This window comes from Solea senegalensis, linkage group LG4 (genome assembly GCF_019176455.1).
Source record: "Solea senegalensis isolate Sse05_10M linkage group LG4, IFAPA_SoseM_1, whole genome shotgun sequence".
Classification (NCBI taxonomy): Eukaryota; Metazoa; Chordata; class Actinopteri; order Pleuronectiformes; family Soleidae; genus Solea; species Solea senegalensis.
Window position 1 is genome coordinate 15,571,118 of NC_058024.1, and position 23,188 is coordinate 15,594,305.

General features: G+C 39.6%; 1 protein-coding gene across 8 annotated transcripts in view; it reads right to left on the minus strand.

Annotated features, from left to right (window-relative positions):
• Positions 1-23,188, minus strand: part of ptprt (protein tyrosine phosphatase receptor type T) — a 216,343-nt gene that overhangs the window by 168,084 nt on the left and 25,071 nt on the right. For all 8 annotated transcript variants that reach the window (XM_044023698.1, XM_044023695.1, XM_044023697.1 and 5 more), the window contains exons 4-7: positions 22,263-22,344; positions 19,201-19,316; positions 18,294-18,468; positions 4,733-5,026 (exon numbers count right to left, since the gene is read on the minus strand). In XM_044023698.1, coding sequence (XP_043879633.1) covers positions 4,733-5,026; positions 18,294-18,468; positions 19,201-19,316; positions 22,263-22,344 — 667 coding nt within the window. The remainder of the gene's footprint in view (positions 1-4,732; positions 5,027-18,293; positions 18,469-19,200; positions 19,317-22,262; positions 22,345-23,188) is intronic.

The following is a 23,188-nucleotide window of genomic DNA, read 5'->3' on the forward strand; positions in this document are numbered from 1 at the left end:
TTATTGGTGTTGCATTAAGTTTAAAGCAGAACAAGAGTCAGGGAACATAGGGGATAAGGGAAGAGAAGTGAAACGCTTTCACACGCATGTCAGACAGATGACAGACAAGTGTTTTTTGGGGGAAAATAATTGGGTATGAAGAGAATTACTTATGCAAATATAGTGAAATTAATCACTTATAAGCCTCAAAGAGTAAGGAAGGAGAGATGAGCTGATAAAGCGAGTGATAGAAGCAAGAAAAAGGGGAAGTAAGAGGGAGGTAGGGGGAGATGATGAAATCAATCATTATCAAGGCCATATCCTCCCTTTGCCTCAAGCAAAATAGGGAGTTCATTTTAGCTCTGCTCTCACAAATGGGCCACGCCAGCGGAGGCACATGGCGAAAACCGTTGTTGAATTCCTTGGAGCCACTGAAGTGGTTTTGGGTGAAATGGCCTGGATCCTATTTTGAGTGATGGCCACATGGCAGACAGTGGCAGCAGCCAATGAAAGGGACTACAATGTGAGTGTGGAGACGGTGGATTAAGTGGGAGGGATTTAGTATCAGCAGTTGTGCAATTCAATGGAAACTGAATTTCTCGTTGATCCATCCGGTTTTTCTGTCAAAATTAAATCTGTTGCAAACTTATCTGAAACATAAAAAAGGATAAATAAAATGAACTCTCCATTTTGTTTGATATCACCCTCGTAAACTAAACCTGGCAACCGAGCTATTTGGTTACAACAAAACACTAAATAGTAATCCCCATTGTGAGGCACTGATGCATTCCTTCATGCTGTTATGTTTCATATGACAGTTTACTGCAACGTGACTGAGATTCAGTGGACAGTGAGGGGATTTAATGTCTCACTTTAAGACTCCGAACAAAATGATTCTGAAAGACACAATAACAGCTGTGTAGTTATGAATAAATTAGCCGCAAACATAAAAGCCGATCACAATTTATCAGCTCGATGATATATTTCTAAGTAAAAATCTCTAACCTCAATAAAGAGGCGGCTCGGGAGCATCTAAAGTGTTCAGTATGTGAACTAAAAGACAAATGTTCTTCCTTAAAGCGTCCGTCAGCAGTTGTTTTGTTGTCTTAAAGCTAAATACCTCTCTAATTCTGTTGTAAATAATTCCATCCCTCCTTTTGATTGTTAAGGAGGGATGCGATTGTGATTGTATTCATTTGTTTCATTTATTCACTGGCAAGCAGCTTAACCTCATGAGCAGAAAGGACCTCCTCTTTGTGGAGTTCTGACTGCTGATTGGTTGTTGTGGGGTACTCAAAGTTTCTCCTATTGATCCTCTGTCAGATCCCTGACTTCCCAAGACACTGACCAACCACAGATCAGGGACAGTTGTTGTATTATAAAGCTTCTAGGCGCAAGTATTTAGCTAAGAGCAGTGATAATTATAAGACATTTCATTTCCAAAATGTGGTGTTCTTAAACTCTCAGCACATTATCCTGCACCATGTACCACCTGGGAGGTGGTAGTTAGAGTCTGTAGCACTTTAACAGACAATGAGCACCAACACCAAATTCTGGAATACTTGAACTAATAATACAAAATGCACACAACTATAGTCTCCTGCTTCAAACACCTGCTTTAGTGATTTGAAAGCCTTTTGTTTAGCCCTAAGCAGGTATGGAGATGCTAACGTAAACAGAAAGGTGAGCACACACACAACACTGCCAGTAGCCATCAGGCTTTTGAACATCTGCCATACTTGCTTGCTCCAATCCCATTACACATTCAGACACACACTGACACACACATACACAGGTTTGTGCAGCTCTTCTTCATAGGACACTGCATTGACTCCCATTCATTTGGATTGGATGTTAAACGAACTACAATTTAACTCTTAGCTCTAAACTTAAGCAGTTCCTCAGAAATGTGATTGTGCCTCATCAGGGCCTGACTTTGCTCCTGATGAGGACTACCGGTCCTGACAAGGTCAGTGTTTATGCCAGAAAAAGTCCAAAAGAGACACCAAATACTAATTCACACACACACAAAGGAAGAGAGAGAGAGAGAGAGAGCACTGTGAATTACTGTGACAGCAGAACTCAGCAGCACTAGTCTAACAACAGATGTCCATTTCTACAACACTTAACACACTATCTATCAAAGCAAAAATATTCACTTCACTAGATCATAAAATGTGTACCAATTTATTGCTGAAAGATATTCATAACATGCAAAAACAGGTTAATTAAAAGTTTCTTCCAACTAATGTCAGCTTTATTTTTATAATGGAAGATAAAGTTAGTCAGAGCACAGGTTTAGAGGGATGAGTAAATGTAAAGGGGGGTCTGTTAACACATAATTTTCGCCTGTTGATTAATATGAAAAAAAGGTCAGGGGGTGGACAGGAGATACCGCAAATACACTCCTACACTAAAACATATACACACAACTCGGTCACACTAACATATGCAGACAAGGTTGGATTAAAGAGGCACAACACACACACACACACACACACACACACACAGGCAGCGGCACATTAAATTCCCATTCCAATTAAACTGAAACACCTGCCACCAATGTTTTAATATAACTTACTTTATATGACAACAACCAACTACAACACACACACACACACACACACACACACAATCAAAAAAACATCCTCTCTCCAGTGACAGAGGTTGGAATGAACAGCAGAAATCACTGATTCATGCACTTCCACTCTCTTCTTTATTTGTCTTACTCCCTCTATTTCTACTCCTCTTGGGGGGAAAGAAAACCCTTGACAGAGGCTTTTGTTTCTTCTGGCATCAGGGAAAGTTGTGGAGGAAAGGTGAGGAATGAGGAAAACAAAAAAGAGCCAGTGAAAAAGATGGAAGAGAAGGAGGGGAAAGGGCTAAAGGTAAGCAAAAAGAGGAGAGGAAACGACGATTAGATTTGGTAGATGGGAAGAAAAAAAACTGATGGAATGAGAGAGAGAAGAAACCAATGTGCCACGAGGGAAAATGATTAAAAAAAAGTACGACAAAAAGAAACAAAGCTAATGAGTGAGTGAGAGGAAGGAAAACATGCCAACCAGTTTTACCAAATTTACACATTGTGCCACGCCATTTCAAGCTTTTTTTCTTTTTTCAAACATCTCTGTAAATAAAACTTCCAGTGTTGTAGAGCTACACAAAGATGATGAGTTTTGAACCAATTGAGTCTCGCTGTCCACCAGACATGGAGATTATGTCACCTCACGGACGTGACATTAGTCAGCCAATCTCAATGCTGATTGGTTTTAGCATAATTTTATGAGGCGCCGTTTTTGCCAAAGTTGAAATGTTTCAACTGGAGCAAATGGTGCAAAAGCACAAATGATGTGAAAACTGTGCTATTTGTGCCATTCGGCCAATGAGAAATGAGTGTCTACTCATATATGTGCTTTAAATATAAACTCCCAGCATGACTATTGACTTTACATCAGAAAACAAACCACAGTCTCAAGTATGAATGTTCTGTGTTTCGTCAATCCACCCATCTGCTACATCCTCCTCCACAATGTTTGCTGTCTTGGTTTTTAAACTACTATATAAGAGTTACTCCTCTGACCCCGTCATAGAAAATCGGTGTTCCTTCCCTACATGGAGCGCCCTGGCTCTCCCCTTAAAAATTCAAACTAATAAATATGCTGATGCACAGATGACCTGGCAGTTTTTTTTTTCTTTATTCTATATTTACAGGTCAGTCTACAAGAAAAACAATGACAGAAGGAAAAATGGTGTCAAAAGAGAACTCATGAGTGTAAATAAGAGAAATATAAAAGCTGCATTAGATCACAGTAACTGTTTCTAAACAGGCCCTTCTGTACTCGGGGTGCAACTATTAGGTAACCGTGACGGCTGAGCTACACTGAGTATTTCTGGTCAGACTCTCAAAACAGAGATTTTAGCACAGTATTTTTCTAGGAACAACAGTAGCTCAGAGAGGAAAATTCAACAAATGACAAGTTACTGCAGGTGCAACTGACAGACTGCAGGCAGAACTATCTGGTGCACCCGCTTATAGTACTGTGCAGGAAAAAGATCAGTTACACAGACATATGAACCACATCAGCATACAGTAGTAGATGGCAACCGCGGAATGGCACCATTAACACTTGCCACTTGACATAAAATATGTAGCTTTATGGCTACTACAGCTAAACGATGGCTGGAAGACATCTTAAGTCATTGGTACGGTGGCATTTTGGATACTAAAAAAATGTTCAAGAAGACTGATCTCCAATTTGCATAATATGAACCATCCAGCTCAACATGATCAAAAGCATGATCTAAGTAATGACAAAGCTGAAGCTAGAGTTAATTACTGGCAAGTTGTTTAATAAAACACTGAGCTGGTCCAGTATTAGATCAAACACAAACCTGTTACTTATAGTTAATGTAGTTAATTGTTTCTATTTATTTATTCTGGCAATGCAAACCAACAACAGCAAAGCAGGAAAAGGAGTACTGTACCTACTGCTCTCTAAAGTGACATATAATCCACTATCCAGGTACAATGCAATAAAACCTATAATTAAAAATATTCATGTGCTTTTAACATGCAGTGCTGAAAAACAACAATGCATTTTTGCCTTAGACAATCATCATACAATAAAAATATATACTTGTTTCATCCCTCTTCTGCAACACAGTGATTCTAAACAAGCAAAAATATATATATACAAAGGAGAAAAGGACAAACTGACAGAACAAGTAAAATCCACAAAAAAAAATCACTCACCTGCACATTTAGTCCTGGTTACCAACGGAGGCCCTGGAGGCCCAGTGCCTCCCTCTCCGGGTCTGGAGAGCAGGACCTTGATTTCGTACTCCACATCTGGGTCCAGATGCCATAGCTTGTAGGTAGGGGCATCGACCACATGGGTCTCCGCCCAGTTCCCCGAAGTGGTGCGGTATTCCACTTCTTTCAGGATGATCGGCCCATCACCTATGATGCTGTTGGCGTTGGGCTTAATCCATAGGTAGGTGGCACCAACAGCAAGCAGCTCTGGTGGGGCAATAGGAGTAGGTGGAGCTGTGAAATGAAAAAAAAGGTGGGTTAATTAAGTGTCACAGAATACATACATACATATATATATATATTATATATATACACACCAATCAGGAAAAAATTATATCAGCATGTTTTGGCTGCAACTGCAACCCCACCTGTTTATCAAAACACATTACTGATCTCATCTTCCCCTGAAAACCACATTAAAGTCCAATCAGATGTGCCTACATTTGTGATACAAGAAATCTATGAATGTTTTGAAAATCAACCCACACACACACTGTTATTTCCAAAGGTAATGAAAACTATGTGAAATTGCAATTACATTGTGCTTTATGAACTACACCTGCCTTTCCACATATTCTTACCCCTTAGTGGATCCCTCCAATACATATAGTAATGAACATATTGAAGGGAAATTATAACCATATCTATATACATTTCTGACATTTCACATTTTGTTCTTTTACCTTTGGACTCTCATAGACTCCTCAAATAAGCAGTGTGCAAAGAACCACTATTAATGTGATCCTGAAATGTGAAAATAAATGTATTCTGTCACCAAAGTTGCTGCTAAATGGTTGCAGTTTGATTTAAATGTGGCACAGTTTAACTTTGGCACTGAAAGCAGCTGTCAATAAACGCTAAAAAGAAGACATTTCAGAGAGTGAATGCTCTACCTGCAGAACTAATCCGTCACATTGTTGACATGCTGCTGACAGCTTCTTTGCCAATACACTTTCACATTATGCTGCTCGCAGGAAAATAATGGCCTATGTCAAATCTTAAGGCATTATATATTTTATTATAGGATATTTATTCCTCCTTTGTGTTGTTTTTTTTCCTTTTGTTGTCTGAAATTTGAAACCCAACATCAATATGAACAGTGTCACACAATAGTAAAACTGCAGAATGTCAGCAGACATTTAAACTAAACTGGTCAAAAAATGTCAAACATGTTCACGACTTGCTGTTTAATAATAAAATAATGTGACAACACAGCAACAAAATCTGGCCCCTTAAAATCTTCCTCATCAGCATGAACTGTTGCAGGACCTTGGACAGCTCACACATCTCGCATGGTCCCATGATCAGCACCATGGACAGCAGTTATGACACATGCTTGAGCAAAATGATACAGAATAGGAGTTGCATTTTTACTCTGGTTCTATTTTCATAGCTTATCGATTTTTCACTTTGTTTTTGTTTTCAAAAATGTGCAGCCTCCACACGCGGCGAGGGCAGTATTCTATAATCAATGACTTACATCAGATACCATCACAGGCTTCTGCCTCAGTAAATGAATGGCATCTGCAAACTTACAGTTAAAGTTCACTATGACCTCAGTGTATTACATTCTCAATGTAGCCAATTAGGGGGAAAAAGGGAAAATAAGTAAAAGGAAAGTCTTAAATTGTACATCACTTCACTGTGAAAGAAAAAGAAAAATTGAAAAATCACATCGCAACACCACAGAGAATGAATTGATTCTGATGGCAGTAATATGCTGTGACACAGAAGATCCCAGACAGATCAAGTCATATGCACCTGCAACCTGCACCTGCATGTCCCTACTGGAAAGGAAGACATCAGGGGATATCAAGGCTCTATATTGTCCTTAAATGTCTCCACCATATAATCAAGTCATGTCCTAAAGTAGCTCTGATCATCATTGGTGCATGTCCTTCCTTCTGCTTCTCTCATTTATTTTTTTCTCCCTTTGTGCCACAATAAGACAGCTAGAGTACATGAAACATATACAGTGATTTCCAGGTTAAAGTTAGAACATTCACAGTACTTCATTATTGTAGTGGTGTGGCAGAAATGATTTTCTGTTTTCTTTTCAAATATAAGGGAATAGTCACAACAGTAACAATGTTGCTTCCCATTTGCCCCAGTGTAATCTTGACTCTACTTTTATCACCATAATACACATGTACCAAATAAATGATTTCATACTTCACTTATATCAACAAGTCAGACAAAATGATGATTAAAAATGAAACACCTGCATGCCATGACACTCTTCATTTTGAAAAGTTACTTCTTACTGTTGTTGTAAAATGCCACAAAAAAAGCTATTTTAAAAATGTTTATGTATTAATCTTTTTTGTCAGTTGACAGCTTTGCTATTCTAGCTAAAAATAATGGTCCGTGTCTTCCTGCTGTCTGAAAGCAAAGTCCTTCTCTCAGTTTTTTTCAGTTTCTTCAAGGCTGCATTAGAATATGTATGGAGGCCCGAGTGCCGATGAATCAGCTGTCAGTCACCACACACTCATCCATCTTAACTACATAGAGGCTGTGAGTGTGTGTGTGTGTGTCTCTGCATGTGTATGCGTGAGTGTGGGAGAACCCATGCATACAAATATACCTTCTCTGACATAGTGTACACGCTTACTTTGTTCTCCAGGCAAAATAAATTGCATTTATGGTTTTGAGGTGGTTAGGGTTACAATGAATTATTTTTAAACTGGTCAGCTACAATGTAAAGCACACATAATTCACTGCTACAGGAGTCTGTTAACTATGTTTTAAAACTAATTTAAAGACTCACTGGTATAATTTATTGTATAGTCAACTACTTCTCCTGATGTTACTCCACAGGAACAAAGAAAAAGCTTGTTCAGTCACTCCCCTCGTCTGCTACCTCCCAGCATCGCTCCATCCCTCCCTCTGCCAGCTTGTTTACAGCATAGACTTACAGAGGCCACCCAGTGAGTCACAACCTGGCACCCGCAATGACATGGGGAAGTACAGATGCAGGAATACTGATTTTACTGACACAAGATAGCTGCACATATCCATACTGATTGTACGCAATCTATGTACACGACCACCCCCTCATTAAGGGACTGATTTAAGATAAGATTCTTGCCAACAATTACACACACCTGCATCCTCACATGAATATAGAAATATAGAGGCACACAAAACTACAGTTGGCCCCCATACAGTGATGGTAATGAGGTGTGAGAAAATGAATGAAGGGATGAGGGAAGAAGGGGTCAAAAACGGCAAAAAGTAGTGGTGAATGTGATTAAATTATTTGGCTGAAAGAAACATATGGTTAAGAAAGCATAAGCAGATCACCAGGAGACAATGTTTGAAAAAGCAACTCATTTGGTCCCACTAGATATTGAAAGTGGTAATATTTCTTTCACAAAAAAGTTCCACTACACTACTCGTAAAATTTTAAAGAAGAGGTTTTTCAAGATATAATCTGGAAACTAAATGGAGAATAGAAAATATATTAGTATCACCTACGCAGATTTGTAGGTGAAAACAAGTGTATATGGGTATATATCTAGTAACATTATTTGTTGATCCAGGTGCAAATCTTCACAGTTAAGTGTAAAAGTATTGACATTTTACGTTGTGTGATAAAAAGCAGCATATGGTCTGCCTCTCTGTTCAAACAACAGCTACGATATTGAAATTTAAACTTAAACTAAGTCCACTTCCACTTCACTGGCACAAATGTCCGTCACCATTGTGTCTAATCAGCAGGAGGTTTGTTGTCCCACATATAAGACAAGTGGTCTACACGACTCGTCCTCCTGCTGGACATCTCCTCTCTGCAGAGGACATGCTCAGACTGTAGTAAAAACAAACAGTGCTCCTGAAGCTTTAAAACTAAATTCAGCAGGAGCACAGCACTGTACTGTATCAGTGAGCCAATAAAGACACATGCGTGTATGTTTGTATGGGTGAATATATGTATGAATGTATGAACAGCCTTGACCCAATAAAGTGTTTATCTTGGGTATGCTGGGGCCCCGTTGTCAGAGGACGCATCACACACTCAAAAGCGACCCGTGTTACTACACCCTGAAGGTACAAAGTATATGGCTTTAGCATTTTACTGCACTGCATGATAGTCCCAGCATGATGTTTGAGCATGGGCCATAATGTGTGTTGCATTCTTTGTTACTGTGATTTCTTATTTTCAAGCCATCAAAAGTTTTATTTTGAATTATGAAGACGGGCTGAATAATAATAAATCACCAGGTCTGAACGATGGGAAAGAAGCCCATGTGGTGACAGACAGTAGAATCCATGTTGTTCTTTAAATGGACTGCTTTTCAATTCAATTTTTGGTGCAGCAAGTACAACACGGGTGGCCACGAAACACTTCCTCTCATCTGCAGTCGTGATTACTGCACAGCAGAAAGAAGCTCTGTCCACCAGCTGGGTGGATTCTGAGTAAGAATTTAAAATGTCACAGCAGAGAGAACATTCCTGTCCCTAGGAATGACCAAATCTAACAGAACAAAAAATTAAACATTTGACCAACACATTATTTTTCCCATCTATCAATCATTTACACTCTTTTGCTATTTTAAATGCAAAGTACTGTTCAGCAGACATTCAGTGTTGAGGGCATCATGCAGTAACATACATTACACATTTCCACTGGCTAAACAAAGGATAAACATAGTTAAAAACTAAAATGTGACTAAATGTATAATAAAATCGAGAGTATAATCTGTACACAGTGTAAAAAAAAAAGTATAGGGCCCATAGTGATTCCATGTGGTACACCATGAGCACCATTAGTTTATGGTACTTAATAACATCAATTGTGTCAGGAATTTAAGCAGCATTTGTGCATATGGCAAATACAGGAGGCGAATGTCCAGACCATCTAGGTGAGAGGTGACTTATCTGAGCCTTTTCTTTTGTGTTCTCACGCGGACTCACTTGGACATTATGGTCTGCAAAATGTCCAGAGCGACTTTTGCAAAAACATTTATTCTAGTTTTCTGACGGTAAAAAGTTGGGGACTGACATGCAAGATGGAGATCATGGTCTTAACCCTTAGACCTCTGAGTCATTTATTTTTTCGTAAAAAATAAAATGCTAATTGAAAGCTCTGAAACACTTTTTTTCCCCACCAGAATTATCATTTGAAGAATTATTCTAGTGTATTACACATTTGAAATGTTTAGACCTATGGTTAAAATTTGCTTAATTATAATATTCAGTGACTGTCTGGACCGAAGGACATGAAAACGTACATGATGGGGTAAGAAATTATAGCAGTCTGTGGTAAGAAAACTGATTGAATGTCTGACCGTGCATGTTTCCCATGACTTCTGAACATTTAAGCAATGTCACGGTTAGTCACTAATTGGGTGAATATTATAAATAATACAAATAATAAAGGGAACATTGAATGAATCAATCCAGTTATTTATTGTAGTGTATGTGTCTGTTATTCAGGACGCAAGTATTTTTGTGTTATTCAGGGATACATTCCCATGCATGACAACAGCCAATATTTTATCTTCTTCTAATATCTCTGCATGTGAGCGGTTTATCAGTCATACAATCCTGGTCTATTTTTCAGCTCCATGAACAGTTTATCTCACACCAGATAAGCACACATTATACACACAGGCAGGTCAGCATGATCTGATCTGATACCATCAATTCAGCTCACAGGGTGCTGTCTTAATAATGACCACCACATCCTGTGCACTTAAAAGGGAACAAATTTATATTTGACACGTTTCATCGTTTATACATCCATCCATCTTCTACCACTTTATCCTCTACATAGAGGTCACAGGAGGTGCTGGTGCAAACCCCAGCTGACATAAGCCACCATCCACCCTCACATTCATGGTCAATTTAAAGTGTCCAATTTGCCTATTCCCCAAATCTGCATGTTTGTAGACTGTGGGAGGAAACCGGAGAACCCAGAGAAAACACACACATGCAAACTCCATGCAGAAAGGCCCCCTGTTCTGACGGAGAGGTTGAAAGGTAAGAATGCTAACCACTACGCCAACCATAATTGAATACAACTGTAATAACTCATCTCAGACAGAAAAAAATAATTTTGGTCTTTCTTTCTTAAGAAAGAAAGAAAGAAAGAAAGAAAGAAAGAAAGCTACACCTATACTCCTATGGCGACTACTAAACTAACACTTGAAACTACAGAACGGACTGTAGTTTGCTCGCTGACAAAATGAGTTTTAACGATGCCATCAGGGATACAATGGTATTGTTGATTTTAAGCTTATTTTACCAAATTTGTGAGATCAAAACTCTATCATTCCCTTCAAAGTGTCCATGGACAAGATTGTGGAGTTTTACTCCCTGTACGCTTCCTGGGATGACAGTGCCCAGATAAAATTCTGTTATCTGAAACAAAGACACTGAAGATATCACAGAAGTGGGAGACACTGAGTGAAATGAAAGAGAAGGAGCAAGGAAAGGAGCCTCAAAGAGACAATGATCTCCTTAGTGTCACTTAAATATTCAACAACATGTTTAATAGGTCTCAAATGTGAAACTTCGCTGTTCATTTCATTTCTGAGATTTAGCTGTTCTCATCAACATGGGCATGCAGTGAGTGAGCAGTGAGATGTGGCTACAGTGACAAAAAGAGCTGATGGGATTGAGCCTGTCGACTTTGGCTTCTCTCCAGTTTCAACTGCCATGGCCAGAAATTTAGTTTCTATCGAACTAAATGGCAAATACATTCTGGGAAAGAGCCAGATGGTGATAATGGTCAAAACATTAAGAGAGTATGACCCTCTGTGGTCTGTATCTTGGCAGGGGAGGGATCACCAGCCTATATTTTTAACTTGTGGAGAAAGTCAGTTGCTGATACAGATGGTGACATAATTAATTGGCATAATTAATTAACAATTAATGAGTCAAGTGAGCAAAGCACTTGGCAGATATTTGTGAAAGTCATTTTCAGTAAATGCACAGTGGGCTTGTTAGTTTTGAGACAAAACTATACAGAAATCCACACACAACACCGCTAAGGGCTTAGTAACAGAAGCACTGCTTTTGAAGAAAGTGTCTGACGTCAGTGTAAATCTTTTGATACTATCCTTTTACATACAAGAGTACAACCTTTGCCAATACCTTTAGGTAGACATCAAATATATCAGTCAGTCAGTTACAGCTATCAATCACCCTCTGCTAACACAGGGTTTATGACCTATATAGCATCCAGCCACCAGGGGTCAAATCAAGATGGTTGGGCAGTACTTTGGAGCTGCTATTGCATCCATCATATCCATATACTAATTATTTTTATTCAAAATTGTATTTGTTGTTGCAGGTTAACAGTTGTAGAGACATATAATGCCAGAAAATTGTTGTTGGCTGCTGCTTTTTTCTACTCTCTTGTCAGTGGAGAGACTCTACCTTACCAACATAATGATATTATTACTTTGTATTTTACTCTCCTTTTCTTATCTTTCTCATCTCAACTTTCTTCTCTTCTCCGTGCTCCACTCAGTTCACACTGAGCCTATTTCTGTTTCTTTTCAGCCCTTTTCATGTTCCTTTTCTCTCCTCAGTCCTCCTCATCCTCTCCTCACATACCTGCTCATACATTACTTATATTTCTGCTCAGATATTCCGTGTGAAGTGTCCTCTCTCCCAGATACGGATACACACAAGCAAACACACATGGATGCACGTGTACACAAAAGGTGATGCACCTGAGAGAGCAATGGACATGGAATACCAATAATTTCACAAACTGCCCAGCATACACATATCCCCTGAGGCAAACCCTAAGGGCCTGGTTAAAGAGGCAGGTTTAAGTGCTCACTGTATGGGTGTATTGCACCCACACAAACACACATGCATACATGCAACTCAAGACACACTGACTGATATAGACGTATGAACAACTTTTCACGTAAAAGTCTGGTCTTGGATGCTTAGATTAATAAAATAATTGGCATTTGTTCTTTGTTTGCTGCAATTATTGTGTGTGTGTCTCCAAATCAGATGCACTTGCACTTGGCATCATGTGAGGAATGTGTTCACATACTGTTGCTGGCAATTCATTCTTTTTGTCACCGAGCAAAGGTTGAGTAAATCTGTCTTTTGTTTGAAGATATTTAAGTATAAAAGGGTGAATTTTTTTCCTTTCTTCTTTCTCAGCAATGCACATGTTTTGACAAGTCACAAAAGTAACCGTACATTTGTTGAACATGACCATAAAAGGGCCAATCACAGACATTGCAACCAGTCCAACAACTTCAGCGTGAAGTGTTTATCAAATATAAATGGCAGGGGAAAAAAAGAAAATCAAGCACACTTCAAACTCTTGCAACTTCTTAAATAAAGGGTTCCTGCAGTCAACTTGGTTTTCCACCACAATGAAGACCTCTGAAGATTAGGTAAAGGACTACATGTTCAGTGCAAGCTCTGTTGCAAAGGTTCCTGAACTTTCAGCAAGTACAACCCCCTGATGATGGGGACTTTTCAGGCAAAAAAAACAACAACACAACCTTTAGTTCCCAATGAAAGTTCCTGTAATGTGGCTACTGATGATCTCACAGTTACCGCAGTCAGTTGTGCTTTGCCACTTTTCCTTCCGTGTCAAGCTTCCTACAAATCTCACCACTCAACACTTCTTGTACACAGTTCTAATTAAAAACCTTGGAGCAGTGGCTCAAGGGCACAATTCATCTCACATGATCTCAGATCTGACAGACAGGCCTGAGCTGTCCTCTCTCCTATTGATTCCTTATCAGGGAACAGACACATAGTAAATGCCAAGAACAAGCTAAGGGCAACAGAAAGCATCATGCACTCTTCTCTCGCTCTCTCTCACACACACACACACACAGCACACACATTTACACACTGCAGTTGCACTGCTGGGTCTTATTCTTGGACTACAATCAGCTTTATGGCTACCTAGGGAGTCTTAGAAAGATGTAGCAGTATTCCTGGGGAACTCACACAAACACACATGCACACTCTGCATGGTGTCCACAGGGCACTGGCTGACAGTGGCTCTTCTGGATCTTTGCTACGCCCCACTGAGTCTTATCTCTGACAGGCAGAAAACACACACACACACACACAATTGTCCACATACAACACAAAACACTCACAGATTAATGCAGAGACAAACATATTTACTTCGTGAGACAAAGACTTGTCATGCAGGCATTCTCCTTCTCTTTCAGACACACACACACAGCTGGGGGTATGTTTGAGACCGTGTTGCCCTGGAGCTTTGACTGCATCTGTGTGTGCGTGTGTGTGTGTGTGTGTGTGTGTGTGTGTGTCTGTCTCTGTGTCTTCATGAGTGTGCATGTTTGCATATCTTATTACAAATGTCAGTCGAGCATTGTGTGACTTTGTCATTCCTTAATGCGTCTCTCTTGTCTACCTGATAAACTTTTTTTTATCTTTCTCCCTCTGTTTGTTTCTGTGCTGTTGTGGTGATGTTCTCCATTCTTTCAACACTTCCACCTATTCTTTTTGTCGTCTTTTTCCCCACTTTGGTGAGTAAATATGATGCTTATCTCAGGGCATGCAGCAAGAAAGACTGCTTGTGCTTCAAATACAAAAATATGTTCCTTTAAAGGACACTGAAACTCTTGTTTTCTGCATATACTAAGAGCAGTGGAGTCACCTGAAGGTTACTCGGTAGCTACATACACGTCACAACTGCAAAAGTGTCATTAAAACCATACCATAAACAAACTGAATCATGCAGTAGTTACAAATGAATGATAACTTACTGATACTGACTACTGATATATGCAGTAACATGTTTCAACAACAAAGATCTACAACATTGTTATTTTGACCCACTCACAGTTACAATTTCCCTTTAATGTATTTGCTGTTGTAATGTAGTTGTAATTGTGATCGTCTTTGTTACAGGGAAAGAAGAGAGGCTGATGTATGAATAAGAATGATATCTCTCTACTTTCAGACAGTTAAAGTTAAAAGTTGCAATATAATCAAAATGGCTTTCTGCGTCATTGAAAATAACTGATAACTCACTCCTTTCATCTAAATCGTATTTAGTCATATGTTACTTTGTTGTTTTGTTTTTCTTTCTCATACTGTCACAGCTGTTCTGAAGCTGCACAAAAATGCAAAATTAAAGTGCACAAATTTAATGCCAACAGTATTGACAAGGAGGGCATCGTCGGTTGAGCTCGGCAGCAGGGTCGTGACGGAGGATTAACGTGCATGCATGAGCGAGGCGCACACAAACACACACATGAGTGCGCACACACAGATGCAAAGCGTATCCTGTAATATAACATGTTTCTCTTTCCAGACCCACTGATCACACCTGACCAAACAACCCACTAATTAACCCCAATTTCACTTAGCAGCCCAGGAGAACACAGAAGTGTACAAAGCAAGGACAGGAACACACATGCGCTATTTTAAAAACACACACACACACTATGCACAAAGGACTAAAAGGAGGTATGCTAATGCACGTGTGTCATATTGCAGTTCTCTCTTGTTCACTGTGTTGGCAAGAGCTGCTCGTCTGGCACAAAGCATGGCTGACGGCACCTGAGTGCCTCACACACACACACACACACACACAAACACACACACAGATACAAACTCGCCAAAAGACACATTTGGACATTCTCAGGAGTACAGTCTGTGTGCTGTGCTAACAGATGGTAATGACAGTTTCAGTCCCCGGACGATCGTCTAATCAAAACAGCACATACTACAGCACGCACACTCCAACCTCCCTCCAGATTAAAACATCATTCATGCCAAATAGGGTTAAGAACGTAATTCACAACAAATATGCATTGAAAACATAATTTAGGCCAGCGGGTCAACACATTATAATGCATTTTAGTGATGCAATCAAAATCCCGTTTAAAGCAAACACAGTTCAACCCCCATTGCTCCATGGAATGATTTTTTCTTTTTTTATGTTTACTAGAAGTTAAAAAACACGATTCTCACCAAATATCTATGGAGATAGAGATGTGTTTGTCACAGTGCATCTCACACATCAAAATGTAACTTCACTAAAAGCATTTTACTATCAACAAAGATTGTAATTCACTGTGATTTATGAGGAAAAAGCCAGTAGGCTACAAAGTGTTGGTGAGACATGACATTCCTCTGAGTTTACGTTGCACTGCCCAAGACATAAATTGTGGTTGAGGTGCAATACAGTGTTGTCAAAAGTCAACCTTGGAGAATGTCAAGCAACCAAGCATAAACTCAGCTTTACAGTGACTGAGCACATAGGGCTTCTGTGTTTTGCTGAGGGACACATAAAAAGAGAACACAAAGTTTGTGGGAGGTATTTCTTTTCTGCTGATTGGCTCATGTGTTTAAGTGCGAGAGACACATACACTGGAAAAAAAAAATTGTTGGACAAACTTAAAAAAAACAAAAAAACATTTAATTTGGTCACAAATTAATCAAGTAATTAGCAAGTTATGTGAAATTGAATTCATATAATTAATTATTATATAATTAATGGAGGTGTTAGCAAATGAAATAATTGTGTCAACCTTTTTTTTTTTAAACGGTGGATAGCTGTTGTGCCCCAGGATGCCAAAACATTGGGAGACAGGTGAATAGGAGGGTATTTTACCAGATCTGATCCCCACAAATCCAGAGAGATTGTGTCAGAGGTGAATGACTGCTATGATACATGCTCACAGTAACCAGAGGAAGACGGAGCGATGGGAAACCGCAAGATTCTGTGGTTAACTCTCAGTCTAACTGACACAAAAGTCTGCACAGGAATGTCAACATAGCAATTATTTACATTACACTGCATGTTGCTAATGCCAACGTTATGCTAACGCGACACCCCCCCTTCCAGAGACAACAGCGCTATCTTTAGCTGTTGAGTTGAATGTTAGTCCAAAAAACCAAATTGCTTCCATTTGTTTCCCTCCGGGCTCTTATAAACTTTCAGTGACTCTCTGGAGTAATATGAATGGAAGTTAATCAGAAAGTTGAAGATGTCAGGATACTGCAATAATGATTCTGGATTAATGTCCTCTCTGGCTGTTTTCAGACAGGTCGAATCCAGCACTGGTACCGTTAATTTCTGTCACATCTTAGGCTGCCAACAACGGTTCATAGGGACTAAGTCATATGACGTCCGGAGAGCTATAGCACTGACACACATATTTCTCTGACAGTAGACCCAATGAAAACACTGTGGCATGCAGTGATTTTATCCCATAGCTCATCAGTGCAGCAGGTTCAGTCCTAAACATTGACATAGCAGATTAGTTCCAACCACTCTGCATAAACTGTTTGAGAGGAAGCAGGCTAAGGCTAAGTTGACGCTATGGCACATTGGAATCCACAATAACTGATAATGGAGATTTAGAATAACACAATTTTAAAGCTGTGAGATGATCCACGATGGGGGAAAAAATCTATTTTATTTAATGTCTCATTGAATTTAGTAAATGGGGAGAGACAGATAAGAGACAATTTGAAACACAGAATGCAAAAGAAAGAGACAAAGAGAGGTAAAGGAATGAAATTATGTCTGACAACAACAGATAGCTGAGACGCTATAATTATATCAACGCCTTTACAATAACATTATCCAACATCCTCAGAACATCAACATCCGCCTCAGCAGGGCGGCCCTGTATTTCCTATTGTTCATATGAACCATGGGATGGGGAGTGGGAGGGTGAATCACTGATTCCTTCATATCTTTGCCCTGTATTTAGTGTGAGCACAGAGTTGAATAGATCACATTAGAGAGTTTGAGTGTCCTCCAAGAGGGGGGATGTGGCACTGTCCAAGAGACACATGAAACAAGATTTGAGTATGGCTGAGAGGATAACAGAGAACGGGACAACAGAGAAGGGAATGGAAGTGTTTCTTTGCCATGTTTGCATATCTCTTGTACAATTTGGTATGATGAGACCTGCCAGAAAGGTTCTCGGAGTGTCAGAGGTAAACTATATTGAGTAGCTCTCTTATCCTGTCTTATCTTACATTCCTGCTCGACTAAAACTGCATTCATCTTAGGACTTGCCATCATGGAAAAAAACAAAAAACAAAACTATAACCTCACACCTAGATTTAGGTGAAATTGAAGAAATGTGAGCCTCTAAAAAAGTGTGTTTCCTAATTCTTTAAATCACAATAATATTTAGATAAAGAAGGTTGACGTGAGACAGAAACAAAGGAGAAAGTGAACTGAGAAACTGATAGAGACGGAGTCAAAGGAGCCTCATTGTGAGTTCTAGGCACTCCTCTGAAGCCTGTTCAGTATTCCATCCTCAGCATTCCCACAGCTCTAACAAGCAACTGCCAAACACACACGCACATAACCACAACCCGGGTAGTCTCTCACTTTGTCTAAATTAAAGAGGTTGTCCGTCTTTACTGCATCACAGTAATCAGATCTGTGAAGGGCTGCTCACTTTATTCAAATCCCTTTTTTAAACACAAACACTGTGTTTATGATTTACCATTTGATCGCCTTCAACATGTTCTTTTTGCCAAACTGAAAATCACCAGAACATACCTTTGACAATGAGGTCAGCATAGTTGGACACGCCTGACCCGCCGTCTGATCTGATGACACAGCGGTAGCGGCTGGTGCTGCGCTGGGACGTGTCGCCAACACTGACAGTTGCTGAGAAACGCCGATGGTTCACCACCCTGGTCACCATCAACGCTGTGTCCTTACCGTTCCACTGCTGTATGGTGGGGATGAAAACAGCAGTCAATTCCTGGCCAACAAGCCCTGTATCATGCTCTTTCTAAAACGAACTTGACTAATGAAACCATGAATACAACAACAAACTCATGAAAACCACTCTCCACTGTAATATTATCTGCCAATTTGTTGAAACATTCTTTCCCCAGAAGACCTCCAGTCATAGAGGGTCACTGCTCCCCATTGGAAATGTCATTTCTGTACATGCCAGATACTGTATGTCACTTGGGTGCAATGAAAACATTAAAGCTTGCCAGTGCACATAAATGTAAATTAGAATGAGGATATGAGCATGGATGCACAATACAGAGACACACACACACAGATGGAGTCATTGGTGCGACGCTCAAACCAGGACTTTTAATCAATCATGAAATGGAGGTGGGGAAGCTTGGGATGTTTACTACAGTGTACTTTTATATAAGTATCTTTAAAAGCTCATAAATAAGTGATAACTCCATTTACTACATTGGTTTTTATAATATATATTAACAATAATATATATATATATAATACAATTTTGTGTCCACACGCATATTATATTCAACATACTGTCATTTTTATAAATAACCTGAAAATCTGCCAATGAGGTGCCAAATTACTTTTCAGTTGCTCTGAGGATTTATGGCCTACCGACCTGCCTTTATACAACTTCTGTTTACATTTGTCGCATATCATTCATGAACATATTCGCCGATATGAAGGCACTAACCTGAAGCCAGAGTTTATCATGCTGAGACCATTTCCCTCCAGCAGTACACTGAAAGGTAGCATTCTGACCCACGTTCACTTCCACATTCTGCAGGCGCAGGAAGTGAGGGGCTTTACCTGCAACACATAAAGCAAAAAGGAGAATATGTTAACTGACAGGTTATATAATTAGTTGTGTTGAGTACAGATGGGATTAATCAGGCACCCACACAGACACACTCTTGTTGGTGCAACATTGTCAATGTAAATCAAAATCTGTGATTTCTAAGCTTTCTCATCAATGTCTAACACATGGAAATGTGAAAATACTTGAAGAAGATGTGGCCATTTGAATGTAGGCACTCCTAAAACTGCTTGAGGGAGAATTTTAGCCTAAAAAATCTACACCTTCTGGGAGCCAAGAGACAGAATCATTACATTTACATAGCCCAACCCCCTCCTGGTCTAGCTGTCAGTGAAACCACACCTCTCTGTATACTCATCACAGAAACTGGAGCATGGATACTATTTTGTGAGGTACACTGTGACACGGAACAGTACATATAGAATATAATACGTATAACAAATATAATGTCATAAAAAAACCTGGACATTAGAAACTCTTAACATTTGAAATGAAATAACTTGAAAAAAATACAGGAAGGGGAGTGGCTTATTCTGTTACAATTTCTTGCCTTACACTAGTGTAGTCATATTTCCATCATCTGCATCTGTTGTGTCTGTTACTGAATGAGCTGAACGATGACGATGTGCTCAGAGTTGCTAAATCATTAGCATCACAGTCAATACTTCATACACAAAGCTGTGTCATTCACACATTATTCAAGCACATCAGCAGAGCCACCGCTCCCCATACCTCTGACCAATTATGCTTAGGGCCCCAAAAAGCTTAGCAGTGGCCCTGCACATCATTGTTATTCATATTAATAGCAGATGCTCACATGCTCCCGTTACAGCTTATAATACGATCATCCGATCGAACACAAGTTTCGATGCGAGTAACATTTGCATTTTAAGCTAATAACAATGTAGCCACATGACGTTCTGAAACGCACAGTGGATTATTAAAACAGCGTCCATCATAAAAAAACGTTTTTTAATCCCCGTATGTGACTTCGAGTGAACACTATCATAATGCAGATTAACGACGTTACTGAAAACTCACCCCATAAGAAGATAGAAGGTTAATAAGAGGTTCGGGGTGCTTTCTTTTCGTCACTGGCGTCATGTCGTCATCTCAGAAGTAACTACTGTGTCTGTTCACCTCCACTGTCCACTGTCCAGTTATGCTCATGTCCTGCCACTCTCTTTTGGCCGCTAAATAATCCATCCGTTTATGTAAAAACTTAGGAGAAACTGTGCTAGCTTGAATGCTAATGCGTTAGCATAACGTCCGCGAAGTGAGATCAGCGTTGGCATGACCAGAAGCCTCTGTCTTCGTTTAGAAGTACAGTCAAAGATTTGCGCTGTAACAGGCACGATTTAGTTCTCCTGCAATAAGTTTTTCCTTGTCCATCTTGATTCAACGGTGACAACGCGCGCGCACACGCGCGCACACACACACACACACACACAGCGTCTCGAAGCAGCAGTAACAGTAATAAGCAGCAGTGAGGAGCGCAGCAGCAGCTGCATATTAAGTAGCCATGTGTTTCCTCTGTGAGGAGCAGGTGACAAAAAAACAACAACAAAAGCACTGGAATGTGCTTTGGAATGTAGTTTTAGCCAGCAAAAGCACTTTTGGTAAATGTGGTTCCATAAATAAACATGCATTAAACCACAGTGGAAACTTGCTGCAGAAGTACCTCAACATATTGACTAAAAAGTCAAATACAACAGATGGATACATATTAGTGCTGTTTGATCTGTGAACATCTTGATATATTCAGTATGCATGTATTGGTGACTTGTCACGAACATAAATTAGCAGCAAAGCTTCATGATGTTAAAAAATACATTGACAGGTTACTTGAAAAAGATGCTGATTGTGCTACCCTGCATTCAACAAATGTAATAGTGAATACTAAACGGAATTGCTGTGAGTTACATATTAATTAAGTGAGACCTGCAACATTAGTCATTTAATTCAGACAGTAGTTCATATGTTTGTCCAGAGTGAGGCAGGGAAATTCATAGGACAGTTCCGAGACAGATGAGCAGGCAGAGAGTGAGACAGCTGGTCAGACATTGAGTGACTTTGACCTGGCATTGAGACTAGCCTCCAATTGGTTAATTTCATTTTGACTGTCTGCAGACTGAGATAAGCCTAACAGAGTATGCATCAATCATTAAACAATGATAATTTGCACTGACACTAATGAAAGTAATTGCAAATGACAAGGACATAGATATGAAGGTTGTGTGTTTAACCTTTATTCAATTGCATATTTTTTTGTTTCTTCCTTTCTGAATGCCCCTTTGATTAATCTGACTGGTTGAAATGAGCATTTTCTTTTTCCCAAAATCCCCTGACAGGTAAAAGATAACAAAGAGGAAGTGAAATGAGGACAACTATATGACTTGGGAAAAAGGAGAAAAAAAAGTCTTGCCAATTAAAACAAAGAAGAGCTTACAGTAGCAGCTGGTGTGTCTCTTAATTTTGGTTCTATCCAAAATTTCCTATCGACCTACCTATCTGTCCTCTTGCTTTTCAAACATGGAAAAAGACTCATGAAGAGTAAAAAGATCTAAGTTTCATGTATTCAAGTACATTGCAAAATGCAACACACCGTACCATTAACACATGACAACGTATGAGTGCAGAAGTGTTGCAATAAGCGGTCTGGAGTTTTGTGAAGCCAAGTGTTGCTGTCAGATTTGAGTGATGATGACCCAGAGTCTGGACCTTCTTCCTGGCTCTCTGCAATCTGTGTGCACGCCTCACAATCTGTCCTTCACACATGCATTTGTGCGCTTCAACGTACGAGGGAGCTGATATAAGCAGATGATGCACAGCAGGGCTGAAGTTGTGCAGGGTAAATGTACAACAAAAACAACAACTTGAAACATACAAGCATATGCATATGCATACGCTCACACACAGGCACATGAACAGTCACTTACGGCAGGGATGAGCCAGAACTCGTATGTCGTCAATCGCGATGAAACCTGGATGTCCTTGGACTGAGACTGCTTCAAATATTACCTGACGAGGTGAGAAAGAAAGAAAGAACTTTACAAATTTGATAAACTCCACCACCCTTCCTGATCTCTTTCAGTTCCCCAAATCTCTCCTTATTTACCTATATTTTCCTTTTCCCTATTCGCTATTTTATTCTCATCTTCTTGAAATGGCTCTTGTGTTTCTTTTGTCATCACTCCACTCTTTTTTTCTTTTTTTTAAATGTCGACATTTTCTTAACCAACACTCTCAGGGTGACAGGCAGTCACAGAGCCTGTCAAGGGGCCATGCACTTCTGACCCACACATATTTCCTCATACACAACCGCATATTATGAGCACACATAAACACACACCTCTCTGCTGTACTTGTCAGTATCCTCAGTAGTATGGGCTGACACATTCTGAATACTATAGACTTCTGGGAAGACACTTTCCTCTCTTCCCTGCCTTCAAACAAAAGGATGTCTGACACACAGGTCAAGTTCACAGAAGTCAAAGACTCCAGTTAAGCTTTTCTATATACAACTGTATTTTGACAGTTTGAATGTGGCTCTTTCCTTCTATTGACTTTTCCCCCCACAATGTAATTCCAAAATAAATGTGCAAACTTCTTTTCTTTCTTTTCGGTCATTTCCTTCCTGTACTAGTTGGAAAAATATAATTGCAGTATACTACAGTATATTACTATTCTTCACTTTGCTCTTAACACAGATACAGTGTTTTGTGACATGGATGTGGTAAACATGTCTTTCCAAACGTCTAGCAGTTCATCCAAAAAGTTTTTCTTGCGTTAGCAATGGCCTGAACTTTAAAAAAATGACATGTTTTTTTGTTTTGTTTTTTTTCAAAGAGAGGTGACCCCTCAT